This window comes from Tursiops truncatus, chromosome 7 (genome assembly GCF_011762595.2).
Source record: "Tursiops truncatus isolate mTurTru1 chromosome 7, mTurTru1.mat.Y, whole genome shotgun sequence".
Classification (NCBI taxonomy): Eukaryota; Metazoa; Chordata; class Mammalia; order Artiodactyla; family Delphinidae; genus Tursiops; species Tursiops truncatus.
In genome coordinates, this window is record NC_047040.1 from 30,619,038 (window position 1) to 30,639,901 (window position 20,864).

A 20,864-nucleotide genomic window follows, 5' to 3' on the forward strand; every position below is an offset into this window, starting at 1 on the left:
CCCATGAACAACCAGGGAATCTATCAAAGAGAAATGATATTCAATGTCAAATTATGCTGCATAATGAATAAATAAGGGTAGCGTGAAACATATGCCAATGTCCTGAATATAGTGACAAATCAGGAATGGGAAAGACATAGAAGACCCCCCATGAATGTTCAAGGAGAACTGTCCGAAATAAAAAGGCAGGGGAAGGTTTTGAGGGGCATGTCTGAAGTCTCAGGTGGCCACGGATCAGCTTCAATGATTGGCTGCTCTGAATAAGAGTAGATGCAGGTCACAGGTATGAAAGAAAGAGAGACGGAAAGAGCAGAACTGAGAGAGAACCAAGAGGGAGGGAAAATATGAACATGTAGGGAATAACCAAATGTTGTCTGAACAGCTAATCAAATTCAGTATATTCTGTCTGCTGGCGATTTGTCTTAAACTCTCCCTGAGACATCACAGTAAAAAATGTATTTCCTTTATATATATAATATGCATATAATATATATACTTATATCATATAATATATGTAAAGGAAATATATTAAATATATATTTTTTAATGTAGACACTCATATTCTAAATGTTTGTCAAATAATTATTGACATAATAGTACAAATAAGTTCAGTAAGTTCCTGATTTCATTTTGGTTCAAAGTACAGGCATAAGTTTAGTTTGATCAAATTTGTTTTTCACTTCTCATGAATTAGTAGTTTTCTGTTTCACAAGACTGGTTCCATCCCTTAAAAGCACTACTTTTCCCTTTCAGGGGGGCTTTTAACTTTTTTTTTTTTTAAGACAGGACAGCCTCCTTTGCTCAACCCTCCTGGCTCCCTTCCAATGCTTCCTCCACTGTAAGTTTCCAACATGCAAACCCCCACTGCTGCTGGTCACCTAAGCAACACAGCAGTTTGCAGGATGGTGCAGGTCACAGGACCCTAGGAGAGGGAGAGGGAGGGGGAGGGGGAGGGGGGAGGGGGGGGGAGAGAGAGAGAGAGAGAGAGAGAGAGAGAGAGAGAGAGAGAGAGAGAGAGAGAGAGATTGATTCAAAGCTTTAGATTTGTTCCTTCCATTCCAAAAATGCCTTTGACTCTGTCCCTTCCTCTCCAGCTATGCTGTTCCTCCCTTCATTCAAGCCCCTCTCCTCTCTTGCTGGTTGTCCCAGACTAGTATCCTTGTCTATGGTTTCCCTTAGCCATTTATTCTCCACAAGTGAACTCACTTAACATGATATTGTCAGGCTTCAAAGCCTTCAAGGCTTCTCCACTGCTCTCTGGAGAAGCATGGCGCTCACAGAGCATGGCAGACAATGCCCTTCCTGTAGATTCTTTCCCCAGATACTATATGTTTTAGCCACGTTGAACACACTGCATTTTCCCTCTCCCATCATGTGGTTTTCCTAACCTAAGTTGCCCTTCCCACCTCTTTTCTGCCTAGTAAGTTCCTTTCTATCCTTCAAGAAACCTTTCAAACACTACCTCTCCTGTAAAAAACCTTCCTTGACACCTACAGACAGAGTTAGTGGCTTTTTCTTCTAGGCTCCAATGACATTTTGTATCTCATGCTCAGCAGGCTGCTTGCTAATTATCTGTGTGTCTGTCTCTTCAAGGGGACACTGCATTCCTTGCGGGCAGGGATGCTTCCAACCCATTCCAGTACCTTCTACAGCGCCCAGTTTAGAGTTCCATAAATAATTTTGAATGGATGAGTGAGCACATGAATGACAATGATCAAAAGAAGACTTAAGACTGAGAAAAAGTTATACTTTTGATTGAAAGGAGATTACTGTCAATGTTAAAAAGAGCAGTTCTAGAAAAGGGTGAGAATGGAAGCCTAAACAGCGAGTTAAGGAGGGAGAGGGGGAAAAGGAAGTTGCTGGTTCACATCATGTGATGAAGATTTACAGCAGTGAGAGCCAATATAAGCTGTTTTTCAAGATCGTGGAGAAACATGATTTCCTGAAAAGGGAAGGGAAGAAATATGTGGCGACACGGAAGCAGCCAAAAAGGCAGTTGTAATTCTCAATGATTCTAGCCCTGCAATATCTCTCAACTACCTCTGACCCTGAAAGGTTCCCACCCGAGAAAGTTTCTCCCCAACCTCCCCAGCACAGGTCCTCAGTAAGTTTCACTGCCATGGCCCCAGGAGGTATCCACAGAGTCTCTGGCTTCTACCAGATATTAACTCTCCTCCATTTACCTAATCCTTGGGGGTTTTTTTGCTCTTTTTTTTTTTTTTGTTTTATTCAAACAGAAAGTCACAAAAATTATAATCCTTGTTGTACACAACTAAAACCCAATCTTATCTGCTGAACTCCCACAATAAGATTTTACTATCTACCAAATGAAGTCTGATCTCCTTATCCTTGCTTTTTGGGCATGATCATCTGGCCAGTCAGCCACGATAGAAGTTGCACAAATCAACTTACTTTCCTACCTCCACCTGTTCCTTCTGCCTTTGCCTCTCTCTGAAATTCTCTTCCTTCTGGGCTCTTTTCATGTCCATGCTCCTATTCATATTTTAGGGTTCAGCTCAAGTATCACTTTTCCCCCTAACATTTTCCCTGCTTCCTGTACTTGGGAATACTCTCCTTTCTCTGCCTCAGCAGCTCCGGGCGTTTTATCTATGTCTTCTGGTAAATATCACTTTGTACCCTGCGTTCTCGTTTGTCACTTTTACCTATTAGCCTACCATCGTCTTGAGGCTAGGGTTTCCTTTTGGGCTCTTGGACCCAATTTTAACAAGTGTTGGGGGGTGGGGAGCGAGGAGTTCTCCCGTACTTCCAATAATTCTAGGACAGCAGCCGGGTTTTGGAGAACTCAACTAAATTCTGACACTATCTACCTGGAGATTGCATCAGATCCCACAGATTGAGGGCTCAGTCCTATAAGACTGCCCCCCATACTCCACCTCAGACGCCAGTTTCAAGCTCAGGTTGTCACCTGTGCTTCAGACTGATGGGCTACAGATTGGAGGTTCCACAGACCCCTTCTTGAACTTCAGACACTAGTCACAAGTCCAGGTTGTTACCTCTACTTCTGACCAACTGGCTATAAATCAGAGGTGCCCTAGACCCCTCCTTGTGTTCGATTAGTTTTTGATAGTGGCTCTCAGAACTCAGAGAAACATGTTACTTACTAGACCACTGGTTTACTGTAAAAGAATATAACTCAGGAACCGCCGTATGTAGAGCTTCCCAGGGCAAAGTATGTGAGAAGAGGCTCCGAGCTTCTATGCTCTCTCTGAGTGTGCCCCTCTCCCCACATCTCCACATGTTCACCAACCCAGAAGGTCTCCAAACCCTGTCCTTTTGGGTTCTTATGGAGGCTTCATTACAGAGGCAGGATTGATTAAATCACTGGCCACTGTCAACTGATTCAAGGCCCATCTCTCTGGATGGGACTGAAAGTTCCAACCCTCCCCAGAAATGGGATTAAGGCCAAATACATTTATCTTATGAATACAATACTACAGGTTTATATCTGATTTATCTCTGCACTATTCCAGCAGGCCTGTGCATATACGCTGGGTAAACAGTAAGGTAGGATGAGTGAAATTATTTTTAAAATGGATTTTTTTAACATCTTTATTGGAGTATAATTGCTTTTCAATGGTGTCTTAGTTTCTGCTGTATAACAAAGTGAATCAGCTATACGTATACATATATCCCCATATCTCCTCCCTCTTGCGTCTCCCTCCCACCCTCCCTATCCCATCTTCTAGGTGGTCACAAAGCTCGGAGCTGATCTCCCTGTGCTATGCGGCTGCTTCCCACTAGCCATCTATTTTACATTTGGTAGTGTGTATAAGTCCATGCTACTCTCTCACTTCGTCCCAGCTTACCCTTCCCCCTCCCCATGTCCTCAAGTCCTAAAATGGATTTTTTAATGCGACCAAACTCATTTTTGATTCAGGATTGAGGCAAGCAATGCAAATAAGCATGCAAAATTAAAAGTGTCCAGACTTTTGCTCAAGAAACCCCCAGAGATACTGATCTAGAACATTATTGTGATTATCAATCTGGTTCAAGAAACTGTATTTGAGTAAAAAAGTTGACTTCAAAAATGTAGAAGTCGGAGATAGGTAAATATAGGTAAGCTTCTGGCTAATAAGGTTAGCTGTACTCTTGTTGTATTGCTTTATTTTTAGCAGATTGTAAAACACAAAACAAAACAAAACAAAAACCATAATAGTGATGTTTGAAAGAAAACAGCATTGCTGCAAGAAAAATGAAAAAACTTCACAGGATTATCATGGGACAAGAATGGAATGAAATATCCACTTTTTAACAGCCATAATAAATACAGAAAATAGCAAAGGGACAAGTTAATGATTTTTAAAACTCATCAGAAGAACAAAATCTATGAATTCTACTAGTCAAATGGTGTGTATGTTAGTAAATCTCTCTCTCTCATGCTTGTGTGATTCTAAAAAAATATTGATTTTTTGGTTTCTATTACAGAATGGATATAATATTGGGCTCTTTTCAGTAGTTTAGATTACATATGGTGCTGCTTTAATTTTTAGATTCCATTAACTTTCTTGGAACATCTATTTTTAAAATACCCTTAGGGTTGCCAACTGCAAATAAGAAAGAAAAAAAAAGGTTTATGTCTTCTCAGTTTTGTTTCATACCTTCCCATATAACTTTTTTTGAGTTCCACCTCTCTAGTTTTTAACTTGGTAAAAGAAAATTCATCAATTTTCTCATATATCTTAATAAGATATGATGAATCTTAAATTCCAGGAAGCAAAAATGAACAATGTGAGGTATTAATATTAGCTATGAGATGTTTTCGCTGGAAAGGAATCACAGATACTATGAGATTTCCATCCTGTAAAGAACTAGAGTTACAATAAGGTTGCTGGGTTTTCCCAGAAAAACCATACCGGGGAATATTTATGGCATATCACTTTTTTTTTTTTTTTTTTTTTTTTTTTGCGGTATGTGGGCCTCTCACTGTTGTGGCCCCTCCCGTTGCAGAGCACAGGCTCCGGACACGCAGGCTCAGCGGCCATGGCTCACGGGCCCAGCCGCTCCGCGGCATGTGGGATCCTCCCGGACCGGGGCACGAACCCGCGTCCCCTGCATCGGCAGGCGGACTCTCAACCACTGCACCACCAGGGAAGCCCCTATGGTATATCATTTTATCGATACCTGTGGCTGTAATCTTCAAGGCCCAATTCCAGAACGGGATGTGGTGGAGGAGGAGGTCCTCCGCTCTCAGCCCATCCGTCATTGGGAAGCAAGAGCTCTATAAGCAAAGAACAAATAAAGCTGTAGTAAACAGGAGGCAGAACCGTCCAGCGCCTGGTTTTGTTTCAGTCCATCTCTCAGACATAATTTTCACCAACACAGAAACCAGCCTTGAAACAAATAAGTCCTCACACAGCACTGAAGGATTCATATGCACGCTAATACAGCCTGTACGGGGAAATGTAAGTCTGATAATGTGACTTGCTGGCAACCCCTGGCAAGTGAAGTCCTTGCATCTTAACTACCTTTTCCCACCTGGGAAGGGTTGACACATATTCACTACCTGTGATGTGTAGAAGATTAACAAGCCATTTCTTTTATGACAACGTTTTTGTAAACAAGACTCTATAATGAATGCTCTGGATTAAATGGTGATTTAAGCATTTGCCTCAGTGACAAAAAGTACTTAAAAAAAACATGAGATACAGTATATCTACTCACCATTTAGACACCATAGAGGTAAAAAATATATATATATATATTCTTTTTGCATCTGTGTTGTAGTGGAAAACCCTGAGTTTGGGGCCTCGGAAGCAAAAGACTGGGGTCTGAGTTCGAGTTTTCCTACCTGCTAAAAATGTTTACTTTTTCAGTCTATTTCATACAGAAAAACATAGACACGTATACTGAATATTACAACAACTAATAACAAGGTTTGCTGAGATCTTATTGTGTATCACACACTGAGCTAAGCCTTATGTATCATTTAATCCTCATTACTAATGAAAATATTAAATAATGTATGAAAATTATGATAGAGCATCGTGATTAAGAATACAGTTTGTGAAGCAAGACTGCATGTTTCCAATCTTGTAATGCTGTATGAACTTGGGCAAACTACTCAACTTCTATAAACCTTGGTTTTTATATCTATAAAGTAGGGATAAGAATACCTTCATTGGAGGAATACAAGGATTATATAAGATAGTGCATATTCCAGCAGCGATTTATAAGTGCCATGAGTGCCAGTGAGTAAGTAAAGGATTATTATTCTGTAAACCATAAACTCTGCTGTGGACCTATTACAGTGAGATATCTGTAAAAGGTAGACTCTATTGCTAGAACAAGAAAATCACCTCTTTGTCCTTGAGAAATGCTGCTGGTAACAACCACTCTGACTGGCCCACATACCAGGTCTGACGGTTAATTTTATGTATCAACTTGACCGGGCTCAGGGTGCCCAGACACTTGGTATTCTGTGAGGTTGTTTTGGGGTGATATTAACATTGAAATCAGTAGACAGGGTAAAGTAAATCGTACCCCCCCCTTATGTGGGTGGGCCTTATCCAATCAGCTGATGTTTTGAATAGAACAGAAAGGTTGACCCTCCTTCAAGTAGGAGAGAATTCTTCCTGCCTGTCTTCAAACAGAGACATTGCCTTTTTCCTGCTCTTGGATTCAAACTGAACCACTGGCTCTTCCTAGGTCTTGAGCCTGCTGGCCTTCAGACGAGGACTACACCAGTGGCTCTTCTGGGTCTCATCTTGCCCACTCACCTTGCAGACCTTGGGACGTGCCTGCCTCCATAATCACGTGACCCAATCTCTTACAATAAATCTGTGTATGTAATCTATATATACATATACAAACCCACGAACACACACACACACACACACACACACACACACACACCACTGGTTCTGTTTCTCTGGAGAACCCTGATGAATACACCAGGGAAGCACTTGCTCCAAGCTCTGCCCCAGACACCAGTATAAAATGCAGGCAGTTCTAGCAGTGCTGACATGTCCCAGGGAATGAGATTTGAAGCAGGAATCTGGTAAGTAAGATGATCAGGGTACAGAAGCATGAGGAGCAAAGGCAGCCAGCACTGTCCCCCTGCACTGTCCCCCACTCCAGTGATCTGGTAATATGGCAGCAGTTAGGCAGCCAAAGATTTGCTGAGAGAAAAAGAGCAGATGGTCTACAAGATAAACTGGAACAAGGGACATATTGGAACAACATCTTTTCCATTGGTTCTAATCACTCATCCTCAACTTCTCAGTCCATCTTTCACTGGTGGTAAACATAGCTGTGACCACGTAATTGCCTGCTCAAAAACATTGCAGTCACACACAACTGCCTACAGAATAAAGGTCTGTGTCCCCGGCAGCCAACTTTATCTCCTATTACACATTAGCCACTCAAGACTATTTATTGCTCGCAGACCACAAGGCCAGGTTTTCCTACCCCAGTGTCTTTGCTCATATAATTGCAAAACCCACTTCATCCATTAAAGTCCCACCCTTCTCCCAAGGTCCACCTCAAATATCCCCTTCTCCATGAAACCTTCACTGTTGCTCTGGGATCTGTAGGTACTTTTACAACAGTGGTGGAGAATATTAGCGCTCCCAGTGTCTGTGTTCTTCCTTTTTTCCTGAGCACACAGCTAGACCCCAGACCCCATTTTCTAGCCCTCTTTGTATCTAGACTGGTTCTTGCCAATAGAATGTGAGCTACGTTGGTCAATGTTGTGCCCGGTCTCAGTGCTTAAGGAAGGGTATATGCAACTTCCCCACCTTCCCCCCAAATCCCATCTGCCAGCTGCAACCATGAGTGGATGAGGCCCAGCTACCAATGGAAGGAGCCCAAGTCCCTCAGTTCTCCCTGGGCTGTGATTTGAGCAAGAAATACATCTTCAATATCTTTATCCACTGACATTTTGGCTCTATCTGTTAATATTACAGAAAATAATTTGTGTGTAACGTTTACCACGTGCTGCTTTTGCAATGAGCTATCTATCGATCTATCACCTATTTATCTACATTCATTTCTCTCACTGGACCACAGGTAACTTCCTCCTTGTCCATCTCTTCCTCCTCTCCTTCCTCTTCTTCAGCATCTCCTCTGGTTTTATTACGATCATTAACTTTCATTTTTATTTCATTCACATGAATAATCTATGTGTTTTTAAAGTAATGATAGATGCAGAGGTTAGTATCTTCTCTGATGATTCTTTATCCTTGGTACCTTTTAAACAACAAATCTAGTTGCTGTAAAGAATATTTTTTTCCCCTCTTGGCCCAAACACCTTTGTTAAGCCCTTTATCACCGTGAAAGTCTGGAATTCTTATCCCCTAAAAATAGTATTTCTGGATCTCACTGAGTGTACAAGGTCATTTTATATACCGCCTGTGAACGTTGCACCTCTAGTCACTACTTCATCCATGACCAAATGACCCTTATTTTAATCACCATCTTTTATTGTTGTGACTTGTTTTACAGGATCCATCCTGCCAGGGCCAGATCAGAAAAGAAGGGCAAAAGAGTTTGTGCCTTTAGATTAGAACTCAGCAAGCTATGGCCCTGGCCCCAAACCGGCCCGCCAACCAGTTTTGCACATAAAGTTTCACTGCACACATTCATGCGCGTACTGTCTGTGGCTGCTTGCGCACTACAGTGGCAGAGGTGACGAGCTGCGAACGAGATCCTATGGCTCACAAAGCCTGAAATATTGACTACGTGGCCCTTTACAGACAAAGTGGGCTGACCCCTACTTTAGACTGTTTTTGAGAACAATAACAGCATTGTATTCAACGTTGCAGCCTAGCGCATTCTGCACAACGGAGGTATCCCAGAAACATCAGGAAAATTGCAAAGTATAATTCAATTTCTGATCATCACTGCAGCGGCAGTGCCTTACGTGCTCTAGGGGGGTGGATACATGCAGGTTCCCAGGAGGGAAGATATTATAAATAATCACACTATTATGTGTCTCTTCAAAGGACCCCAGGGCACATGGATCCGGTGGGACAGGACATAGAAGTGAAACATGTGATTTGGGGCATGGATGAAAGTCCTGAGAAGACCTCCGTGGGTGATCCTGGGCAGACCTGAGGCAATGGGCTACTGGGGCAGCGGCTGGAGTTTGCGTGAACTGAAAGTGGGGAGGACGCAGGAGTAGAGCACAAAGGGAAGATGAGAACTATTAAAGGAGAGGGAAAAACAAACCAGAGGCAAACTGTGCTTAGGCTGTAACTTGGCCCAGGGTGAGATCTGCCAGCAAGATTCTTCAGAAAATGCAGTGTTTGTGCACTTCATTACCATTCGAATGCTTAATAGGATTTTATAGTAAACCCCTGGGACACAACCTCCATCCTATTACCATCTTGGAGCCCCACACTCATTCCACTGCGGGCACTGTGAGCCATTCTCCAACGCAAATGTGAATTTTCTGGTGTTACAATTTCTACAAACGTTAGTTCTAAAAATGCCTTTTGTCTGTAACAGCTTGACAGGAATATGTACATATAAAAAAAATAACAGTGGAACAATGGGTGGTAGTACTATTATTACAAAAATAGATGGAACACAGCATATCAAGATTGGACTTTTAAATATACAAAGGAAAGGAGGAAAGGAAGAAAAAAAAAGTTAATGTTTTGGCTGTAACAGTTCCTCTCCTCACTAGACATTACATTTTGTCAAGTCCATCTTGTTTTTCTAAAGGAGCTCCTTCAAAAGGCTCGGTGGTGGCGAGTCAACACTCACTCAAGTTTCATGAGTCTTTGAGGCCTACGGCCACCTCGAGTGCGTCGTAAACTCGGGAACTCTCAATGGTTCTCAAAAATGAAAATGTTATTAACGCTACACAAAGATGTGATGAGCGTGATATTCTTCTACAGCATCATGTCTATAAATTCTGTTATATACATTTATTGGTCTCTCAGTCAATAGGCTTATATAAAAAGAAAGAGCATTCCATCTATTGGCCTCTTATAATTAAAATATAACAAATCTGTGCTTTGATAAGCCTAATTCTTATAACCAAGTATTGTATCACAGATCCCAAGGAAATAATGAGAATAGATTTTGCTTTTAAAAAATAGTGTTTAATGGGGTCACTTCTTAAAAGAACTGGATTTTCGATGTTTCCTTGGAAAATTGAGGTGGGAGGAGGATGTGTAGCGGTAACCTTATGGACCGCAGCTCTATGTCTCAGGAGGGAGGGAAGAGACAGAACCTCCCAGTGGTTCTGTGCCTAAAGGACTCTAATTGTTCAGTGACATACAAACTCTGAACACTCTACCGAAGTTCCAAAGTATTACTGCATTTTATTTTTAGCGTGTGTTTTGGGTGGACTTTATGATTTAAATTTTTTTTTCTGGGTGGATCCTTACACTATATCTAGTTCTACAGTTTCATTATTTTAGCCTTTGCTAGCCTTCCTAGAGATAGTATCCCATTTCCTTGAGGATCTCAATGTCCTCTAAAAATATACTGCGTAATTATCACTTCAGCATCGATATTTTATAAGTACTGAAAAAGACAGAGGATGGGAGGTAATGTGTCCAATGTTCCTTTGGACATCACTGATGTAATTAGGAATAAAACCCGGAACTTGGATTGTCACTGGACCACATGTTGCTTGAGAATTAAGTGCCAATCCAGTTATATAAAGGCTGGAATGTTCTTGATCATTATTTGGACGCGGTAGAGAGAAGGCTCTTCTGGTGTGAGGGAAACTTGCTGTTCCTTCCCCAGATTCTCCTGCTATTGCGACTGAAGGACTCAGAAGGAGATGCTGCTTTGTCAAGAAACCTTTTAATTTTATTAAGATGAGGAAAGACATACTGGGTGTTTCTTTATCTGACACAAAGTAAAGTCAGCTTCTAATGGACACTCTTGGGATGAGGTGAAAGAACAGTTTTAAGAGACCAGTGTAAGACAGGGCCCATGCTGTGGTTTAGGGAATGAACTGGAGTCAGAGAGACAGGAGACGTATTCAGGTTCTGCAGGGATTATATATGGTGTTGGGTTAGTCATTTACTCTCCTCTCTATTTCTTCATCTGTAAAATGAGGATAATAATACCACCCACTTTGAGTGTGCATGTAAATTGCTCACCACAGTATGTGACAGTAAACAATAAATGATCACAGCTGTTGCTGCTACTCTCACTGAAACAGAGGAATTCAGAGGAAAAAAACATCCCATTCAGATGAAAGAATTTAATTCCAGAGGAACCTCAGATTTACAAGTCTGTTCTGATGGAGTAATCTCAGAGTCTAGAAATTGTTCCCCCATCGTTAAATTTGGGTAACATCTTAAGTGTAAATAAGGGATTGATTATATAAACAGCACCTCCACTCACTAGACTACTATGCAACTACTGAACGCGATGTTATGGAATATTCAATGACATAGTAAGATTTTCATAATGTGCTATTAATTAAAAGGCAATTTCCTAAACATTTAATATATATTTCATTTTATTTTATATACACATATTTACATGAAGGAAACACTTTCAATATATACGTAATGTTATTGATCAGTATCTCTGACAGAAGTATGAGTGCCACTAAATTTTCCCTTTATTGCTTTTCTCTTAATTTTCTGTCATGAATATCTATTGCTTTTGCCATACAAAAAAGTAAAGTTACTAAAGAAAGGAGACGCAGGGAAATAAAAGAATTCTCTTGGTGGCCTTAAGTATAATTTTTGAAAAACAAAGAAGAAAATCCAATTTCTTTACATGTAGAGCTCTACTAGAAATGTGATCCATACAAGATAGTAGTAGTGAGGCAATAACAAAAACATTCCACCGTCATATCATGGTCTCGGTTCACAGTATTTACCGCTCAGAAACAAGCAAAAATCTGTGAACTGTGTTATGACCACTTTATGATTTAATACTATTCCATATATCAATATTTTGTAAGTTTAGTTGTTATTTACACTTGGTAACTCCCAATATTAAAAGACTGTTAAAAAATATATAACGGTTTGTCATTTTGTTTCTCCAGGCATGGTTTTATTTTATACGTAACCCTCCATGTTTGGGGCAGCAAGCATAGAAACCGTCACTTAAACTTTAGGCAATGCCAGGAATCTGCTTCACAACCTGTGAGTGAGATCTCCCACCCACCTCTCATTTTCATGACTCAGAGTAACCAAGTCTGCACTTAGTCTAATTAATTCCCCTTTGTTCCTTTTTTTTTTTTCTAAATAAACACTCTCCTGTTTTCTCATACCACTTGCAGCAGATGAGAATGGATAGAATCTTACCTTTCTGTTTGTTTTGTGGACTGTAAGTGCCAAATGGATGCAATGTACTATTATCATTCCTCCTGGAGGTGCTTACAGCGTTCTGACAGTTCTCAAAGCACGGCTTAGAAAACGCCCCACACTCTGCAGGTTCCTAAGGGATGAAAATAAAAATGACGTTAGCTTTTTTATTTATTTATTTAGTTAGTTAGTTAGTTTCGGTACGCGGGCCTTTCACTGTTGTGGCCTCTCCCGTTGCGGAGCACAGGCTCCGGACGCGCAGGCTCAGCGGCCATGGCTCACGGGCCCAGCCGCTCCGCGGCATGTGGGATCTTCCCGGACCGGGGCACGAACCCGTGTCCCCTGCATCGGCAGGCGGACTCTCAACCACTGCGCCACCAGGGAAGCCCCACGTTCGCTTTTTTAGTATGTTCCAACTTGGTCAATGGAAGCAAAGTGAAAGAACGATCAATTTATGAATAATCTTTCAAGAGTCTATTGCACGTAAGTCCTCGACTGTGGAAAATCAAAATGGCCCTATCAGTTAAAACATCTCTGAACAGGCAATAAAAAATACTGACAATGTGGTGTTAAGGCTTAGGAGTGCTGATGGCAAGCACAAAAGCAGATTAACATTATTATTCTTTCCCACCACTTACAACTAGCTTCTTTCAAATTTTCTTCCATCTGGGAGTACAGCTTGTGGCAGTGTCAACATAAGAATACAGTTCATGCCAAGGGTGTTTCTCTGCCAACCAGCTGGTTCCTGTCTCCCTCTCCCTTGGTGACTAAGTGTATATGCTCTAGGACAAGTCAGAACCCAGGCAGGTTTGTCACTGAAATGTCATGAGCGTGTTCCACTGCAGACACTAGGCCTTTTGGCCAGGAGCTAAAATAAACTGCTGGGACAATGCCAGACAGTGGTTCTCCTGAGATTTTTTTCCTCTTCTTCCATATTTCCCCCATCTGTTTTGATTTTGATAGTCTGTAAACAAATTCAGTTTCCTTAAAACTGCTAGCTCCAGAATAAACCGTGTTCCACAGGTGCTGCCGAAGTACTAGCAATGGGCCGTCCGCAGGGAGCTCTAGTGATTGTTCTAGAGGAATGAGGCACAGAGAACTGGGGTTTGCTCTGGTTCATACTGTGTGTCTTCTAACAGATTTCAAAGAAGTAATTTGAAAGCCATCTCAGGGCCGTTCCCTTGACCATTTGTGAGAGGAACATTCCGCAAACACAAACATAGATCTGATCCCCAAAGCTCTTTCCTTCTGAAAAAGAGCATTTGGCCCAAATAATGCATTTGATTTCTACTTTCCTCTTTAGTTACAGAAACTCGGTAGCCTGCTAGTTAAACAAAATATTCAAAACATTCCATGCATGCATTCTTCATAATTAACATGTTTTCAGCTGCTGAAGGTCCTTTAGCTTTTTGTCAAGGCTTAGAACACTTTTTCCACACCCAGTGTTACCTTTTGCCCCTGGTTCATTAGTCAACCCAAGCCTGGGGCAAGCTACTCCTAAATTAAAGCTGGAGCCCTGGAAGGTAGGAGAGGTAGGACCTACCTTGCATAGTCAAGTGCTTTAACAACAACAACAAAATTTTTTTCTGCTTTCCCGGCTCTTTGATAAATGACACAATCAATATCCCAACAACTGATCAGTAACCAGCCTAATTAAAATATTCAGCCTGTAAAACAGAGCTGTCGTGGAGCCTTCCATTAGTGTCCCAGCCAATAAAAAATACAATGGATTTTTAAACATATTCTGCTTCCACCAAGCTGAGCTTACAGCTCAGGGGAGGGAAATGTTTTGGGGAAGGAAAAAAAAAAAAAAAAACAGGTCATAACCCATTTTTTAATACCAAGTCTCTAGGCTCAAATAGAATTACAATTGAACCTCAAGCTCATCCTTTGAAAAATATGTTTCTGTTTAAAATGATTTTGATTCAATCAAGGGCTCATTATGTATTCTTCACGAGGTCCTCATCAAAACTGTTTACATATCTTGTACATCTGGGTAATGTGGGAAAATACCCAACGACAATATATTTTGACTTTTCTTAAGTAGCGTCTTCAGTATTTTTTTTAGTATCAATATAATGTTCAAGTAACCATTTTGGTATTCTTCCAAAATCTAACTAATTGATTTCCCTGAATATATGAGCAGAACTGAGGCCTTTTCTAGGTTACAGATTCTTTTTTATTGTACCTGAGAGCGATTGCTGTTCACTGAAGAATCCTCCAAAAACACGAGCACACAACATGTATGATTTGACACAGCAAAACAGATTCGGGATATCAAATAGCTACAGATTTTTTTTTAATTTAATAAAGATTATCTGTACATTAGGCTGCTGTCTTTATATGAAAAAAACACTCTTTAATCTTCATAGGTACCACAGAGATTCTCACTAGTTGAGAGAGCCAAGTGCCTGCTCACCCCCCATGGAAAGCATGTAAATATTAGGGCAAATAAAAATGGATCTTGGTTAAATGTCCTCAAAAAAAATGCTTTTTGTCCCATTTCTTATTCCCAATTGAGTCCCCAGTGAACAGTATTAACAAGAGAAAAACAAATACCGTATGCTAATGCATATATATGGAATCTAAAAAAAAAAAAAAAAAGGTACTGATGAACCTAGTTGCAGGGCAGGAATAAAGTTGGAGACATAGAGAATGGATTTGAGGACACGGGGTGGGAGGGGGAAGCTAGGGCGAAGTGAGAGTAGCATCGACATATGTACACTACCAAATGTAAAATAGATAGCTAGTGGGAAGCAGCCGCACAGCACCGGGAGATCAGCTCGGTGCTTTGTGACCACCTAGAGGGGTGGGATATGGAGGGTGGGAGGGGGACGCAAGAGGGAGGGGATATGGGGATATATGTTTGCATATGGCTGATTCACTTTGTTGTACAGCAGAAACTAACACAGCACTGTGAAGCAATTATACTCCAGTAAAGATCTATTAAAAAAGAAAAAAAAGAACTACAGCAACAACGACGACAACAACAAAGACACTCCTGAGGATGGGCAACCAACTGAAGGCTTAGTACTTTCTTCTGATGAAATAATTGTCAACCCAGCCCAGAGTGTGAGAATTAAAATGAAAATACGTGCCGTAAAGGATAACGAAAACAGAGAGTACTTATCCTCTAGGCATTCACATATTTTAGAGAAAGACGTGAAACAAGGGAAGATGAGAGGTGGAGAGGTGGGGAGGGAACCCTTTTAGCAATCATGTTCATTTCTTTTTTTTTCTTTTACTTTTTCTATCTACACAGATATGGAATTCTTGAGCAGTGTATTCCAGACTTTTCTATTAGTTGAGGTATCTTTGTCCCAAGACATCTTAAGAGAGATCTAAAACACAGATGCACGGAAGGGGTGATTCAGGGGTCTACAGGTCATACTTCACACCCGCATCCAACAAGTGGGTTCTGTGGAGGTCTAGGGCTCTCGAGTAAGAACCAAATTCAACCAGAAAGCAGCCTATTCTCTCAAGGTAGGAAGCAAGCGATAAGGGTTTCATGACTATAAGTAAAATAAGTAAAATCTTAAAATAAATTAAAAAATTACTATAAGTAAAATCCCTTAAATATTCATGGAAACCTCTTTGTCACTTAAGCAGACACAAATGTTGGAAATGAGTTGGTTCATTATATATAGTCTCCAGTAATTGGGAAATTTACATTTATTTAACATTTACAAGGTTATGTACAGAGAAGTTAAAAGGTAGTTACTCCTTTTCAACAGCTGATAAAATGACAAAGTAAGATATAGTTGATAAGTTCACTACTTCAGCTTATCCTCTCAGATGAAGTAGGGTCTCAGATGCAACTTTTATCCATTCATTCAACAATATATAACAACTGTCTACTACTAGGTGCTGGGAAATGAGGATCTATGAAGGGATAAGGCAGACAACAGTATTGCTATCTATAAGTACAGAGCATTCAACTATGTATGTCTCTGCATAGCCAGGAAATGACCCACGTGGGATTTTAACTCAAGTAATCCAAAACTCCAGAGTCCAACATTTTAACCACTATCATCCCCAACTACTTTCCAGTCTTAATTTCAAAATCTTTTCATTTTAAAATGTTTAAGTTGAATTTATTATTAAAACTAATATTTTATATTAGTGTGTTTTAATAGGATTCTATTTTAACTTTGTGTATTACTGTATCACAAAAACATTATTTGTCCTTAGAGAATATATGTGTGATTTGCTGATGTTTCTCTCAACTCTTAAGTATTATCGACTTTTTTCTTGTCTTTTCTTAAAATAATTTTTAGGAGCATTTAATAATTATTCTCTCTATATAAGTGAAAATAATGTTTTAGGAATACCTTATGATGAATATGATAGCTGTACACTATAATATATAATTGTATAATATAATAATTATATAAATAATATAATTGTATGTAACTGAAATGTTTAGGGATATCAGCCTTCAAGAATAGTTTACGTTCACACTTCATGAGTATGTAAAAATATTGCTTACATTAAAAATATCCATGAAGAAATCATGATAAAAGATTTCAAAACTACTTCTTCAATTAAAAACATTTATTTAAGAACATGAAGCAAGAAGCTTGTTTAATAGATCAAATTTTAAATTAGTTAAGTCCCAGGCACACATTACAGGAAGAATGTAGAGAGCTGATTGCATTATAATGATCTTCACAGTAAGCATTATATACATCTGATTAAGAACTTTCTAAGGTATGGACACTGCTAGCATGTCATCCAAAAAGTATGTAAGCATGTTTTATGCTTTAATGTTTATAATATGAATAAAGCGTTATTCGTAAAGTCCAGAGCTCTAGGAGTTTCTGGGGGGAAAACTGGAAATTATGGACTTGTTACCCTAGATAAATTATTTAATTTATATGCACATTTTTACACCTTCCAGTTATACCTAAAATATACAACCGCCAGTTTGCCACATAAACCCATCAGAGCACGTCTAGGGCATATTTTTCCAATTTCAGAATCAGTATGAGCCTAGTTACCATACTAGTGGTGGAAGTGTGACTATTCTGGTGGCCATCTGGGCAATCTGCAGAAGGAAATAAAAATTTGCATCACCTCCAGTGGTCTCCCTGGCCTCCTTAGAATCACCAACTGGATCATCCCTCGTATGTTTCCTTCCATGGACATTGATCGCCTAAGTGTTTCCATAGCTTCGTGGTTGGACTTTCCCAGAAGAGATTCCCCGTTAACTGCAATCAGCTGGTCATTCACCTGCAGACGACCATCCTAGGGTGGAGGTAAGAAAAAGTGTTAAACAGAGAAAAGCATGGTGATGACATGTGACTGTTTCAGGGAAAAGTTCAAGTTTAAAATGAAAAACGAAAAAAAAAAAATAGCCATTAGAAATAATTTATTTTCCATGGCAGAAAAAGATTCTGGAGTTTATCAAATAGTCACAAATACTAACAATAATGAATTGTGGGAAAGTGATTTTTAGAAATCTTAGAGTTCCAAACTGCAATAATTTAGACATTTGTATAATGTCTCTTAACCTAAATCTTTGGCAAGTATGCTAGCCTAGCCTCATTCTGACATTCACTCTGGCAGGGACCATATTGCTGACTTAAGGAAAGGGGGTTTGGGAGCAAAAGAAAGTGGTCATATCGCTTGCATTTTCAGGCACAGAGAGACATCATGCTTAAACGTTGTGAGCTTGAGAGCAGTAATGCGTCTCCTAGATATCATTGCGAGCTCTATTGGATAGTGCTGAGGAAAAAAACACAAAATTCTCCTGTAATTTTCTCTAACACAACTAAAAAGTTGCTGGTCTGCAAAAGAACGCAGAGGTTTGTAACACAGGACCAATTTGCTAGGATGTCTTCCGGCAGAAACGCTTGACAAAGGGGACTGTCAAGCCTTTTGTGATGAGGCTCTGACTGACGAGCACTTTCACCCAGCACCTTCAGGAAGGAACACCGCATGCCACAGAGCACTCGGAACTGCGGCAGGTGGACAGGCAGCCCAGATTCTAGTCTAAAGCACCTCTAGGCACTAGTCATCTTCAGCCAGAAGCCCCCCACAAGCTGGAGTCCATAGCAGTAGCTAAACAAACTGGGATGCCAGCTCTGCCTACAAAAGAACTGGTGGGGATCACAGTACATGTCCCCAACAGGCAGCCTAGGAGAAAAGATGCTTAAATATTGACAGTCTGATTAGGGATGTGCGTTATACCTGCTACACACTGGGGTAGAAAGTTCTTGCTGTGAGGCACAGATGCAATTTTAGGAAGGTCGTGATGCTAGTGCCACTGCTAATAAATTTAACAGAAATAACAGGCGGCTTGTATCACAGTTTTTCCATGAATTATCTCTAGACCTCACAGAACTCAAGAAGTTGGGTAGATTAATGCTTTTATTCACATTTTACAAATAAGGAAACCGAGGCAGGAAAGTGATGTAAGTTGCCCCAGGTCACAAAATAGAGGCAGAGAGAAACTGACTTAAGTTCAGGTTTCATGAACCTTGGCTCTTTTCAGTTTCTCTACTAGGACTCCCTTTGTTGTCTCTGGACTACAGCTGTGCCACACTGAAACAGGCAGAGGGAAGTATTAAAGTTTCTGCAGTTAGAAGTATCTGGGATCCACGTTCACATTAACGGAATGAAATGTAAAAGAAAAACAGAACAGAACTTCCCTAAGAAATGAGAACAACAGACATACAATGAACAAGAGGAGCAACTGTACAGCTTTGGGAGAGAAATCCTGTGGACAAGTTGATGAACTCTGACTAATGCGGCAGCAGATGGTCAGAGGAAGTTCCTCTGCTGACAGCTGGGAAAAGGGGGAGAGTGGTGAGAGCCGTTCTGGAGCGCTAATGCCCTCGTGGAGATGCACTGCACGCGCCTCCTGCTGCAGAGGGTGTTGGTCCATAGATCGTGGAGGCCGCCCAAAGGCGCACACGCCGTCCTGACGAGAAAAGTTGAGATGGTGAGGCCATGGGATGGATCGATCGAGCTGTAAAACGTCTGAGTGCACTGCCTCAACAGAGCCTAATGTCCTCTGCCTTCCTCTTGTTTTCCCACTCCACTTAACCTTTCCTCTAATTTGGAGCAAATCTGGAAATGAGATTTACAGGAAAGGCCAAACGAGAAAGAAATGGCTTCATTTCTGTTATCTCATGTTGAGTGAGGCACATAAAGGATAAGATTAAGGCTACATGAAATGGGGTAAAACAAAAACCACCTTAATGGCTGTGGCAAGTGAAGTGAGACACTTTACTCCAGAAATTATTCTGTTCTATTACGGCATTTAATGCAAGGAGGACTAGTGGGCTGAATCTTTTGCGGGCAGTTGGGAGGGTCACTAAAAAGTTTTTTTTAGGAGGACTGGAAACAGATGTGTGGTTTTTAAAGACGAGGAGGAAGCAGAAGAGCTGGATCAGGATCCCAGCCCTGTTAACAGGAAATGAGGTCGAGCGCTGGATCTGCAGACGCTTAGTCTTGGCAGGACATCTCATCCGCTATGACAGGAAGAAGAAAGATAAAGATTGAAACTTAATGGGTACTTCTAGAATTGAGGGAATGAAATCTGAGTGAGATCCACCTGGTAACCTCCCGTGAACTTTCTCTGTGAAGTATGGGGCAAGGTCTGAGTGAAGAGGTAAACAAGAGATAAGGAGATGGAAGAAAAACATTTTTTGTAAGATAATTTCTTACCAGCAAATATTAAGCACAGACTTTTATTTTCAGCTACATTCTGAGTCTCAAGCATGCAGAACTACATTAAAGTAGAACATGTTTGCCGTATCCAAGTCCAAAACAAAAAGGCAGGTCAGGTCACCCCAGGGCAGCTGGGATTTTTTTTTTTTTTTTTTTAATGAAGACATTCACATTCATCACAAGCATCACTGGAGAGTTGCTGGTGTGATAAAAATCCACATACTCTCCTTTTTAGGCTTGGCTGGTCTGTTGCTATTGGTTTTTGCTTTTCCTTTATAAGATAAAGGATGGGTAATTTCATTACTGGTGATGCCAGTAAGTACCACATTGTCCTAACATGTAGAATATAACCACAGAATTCAGAGCTGGAAGGGTCCTTAGAGATCATCTTGTCCAACCTCTTCCGTTTATAAATAATGTGATGCCCAAAGAGGATGAGAAACCATTTATTGAACTCATCTTCTTAAGAGAAGGCACTTCCACAATCTATGTGGAAGAACTTGATCAGCTAGTTAAGATCAGAGCTGGATCAGAATAGCCCAAGTTCTGACTTCTCAGCACCCCCTATTCACTACCCATTCTGTGTTCTGCGAAGATGACAAGTCCCTAAAGAGATCATGCTTCAAGGAAAAAGACTTTCAAATCCACCAGATGTCTCCTGGAAGAGAACCTTACATGAAAGCCAGAGTCAGATGATAGAAGATGGGGAGACAGGAGACTGGGCTGGGGGATGGCAGAGCAAGGAAGCAAGCTGGAAGTGGCAGGGGCAAAGGGGGTAGGGCAGGGACTGTTTACCTCTCTAGCTATGTATACATACATGTGTATCCAGGTCTAGTCTTGATCTAAAATCAAGTTGATTCAATGAAGAGGTCATTACTCAAAACTCATCAAAGATTCCTCAAAATTGTGCATGTCTATTCTGCTTTGGAATGATTTTTA

General features: G+C 40.6%; 1 protein-coding gene across 4 annotated transcripts in view; it reads right to left on the reverse strand.

Annotated features, from left to right (window-relative positions):
* The window catches only part of PARD3B (par-3 family cell polarity regulator beta), a 1,035,628-nt gene that overhangs the window by 428,974 nt on the left and 585,790 nt on the right, over positions 1–20,864 (reverse strand). For all 4 annotated transcript variants that reach the window (XM_073807366.1, XM_073807365.1, XM_019939073.3 and 1 more), the window contains 3 exons: positions 17,325–17,495; positions 12,249–12,381; positions 5,143–5,239 (listed from right to left, as the gene is read on the reverse strand). In XM_073807366.1, the coding sequence (XP_073663467.1) occupies positions 5,143–5,239; positions 12,249–12,381; positions 17,325–17,495 (401 nt within the window). The remainder of the gene's footprint in view (positions 1–5,142; positions 5,240–12,248; positions 12,382–17,324; positions 17,496–20,864) is intronic.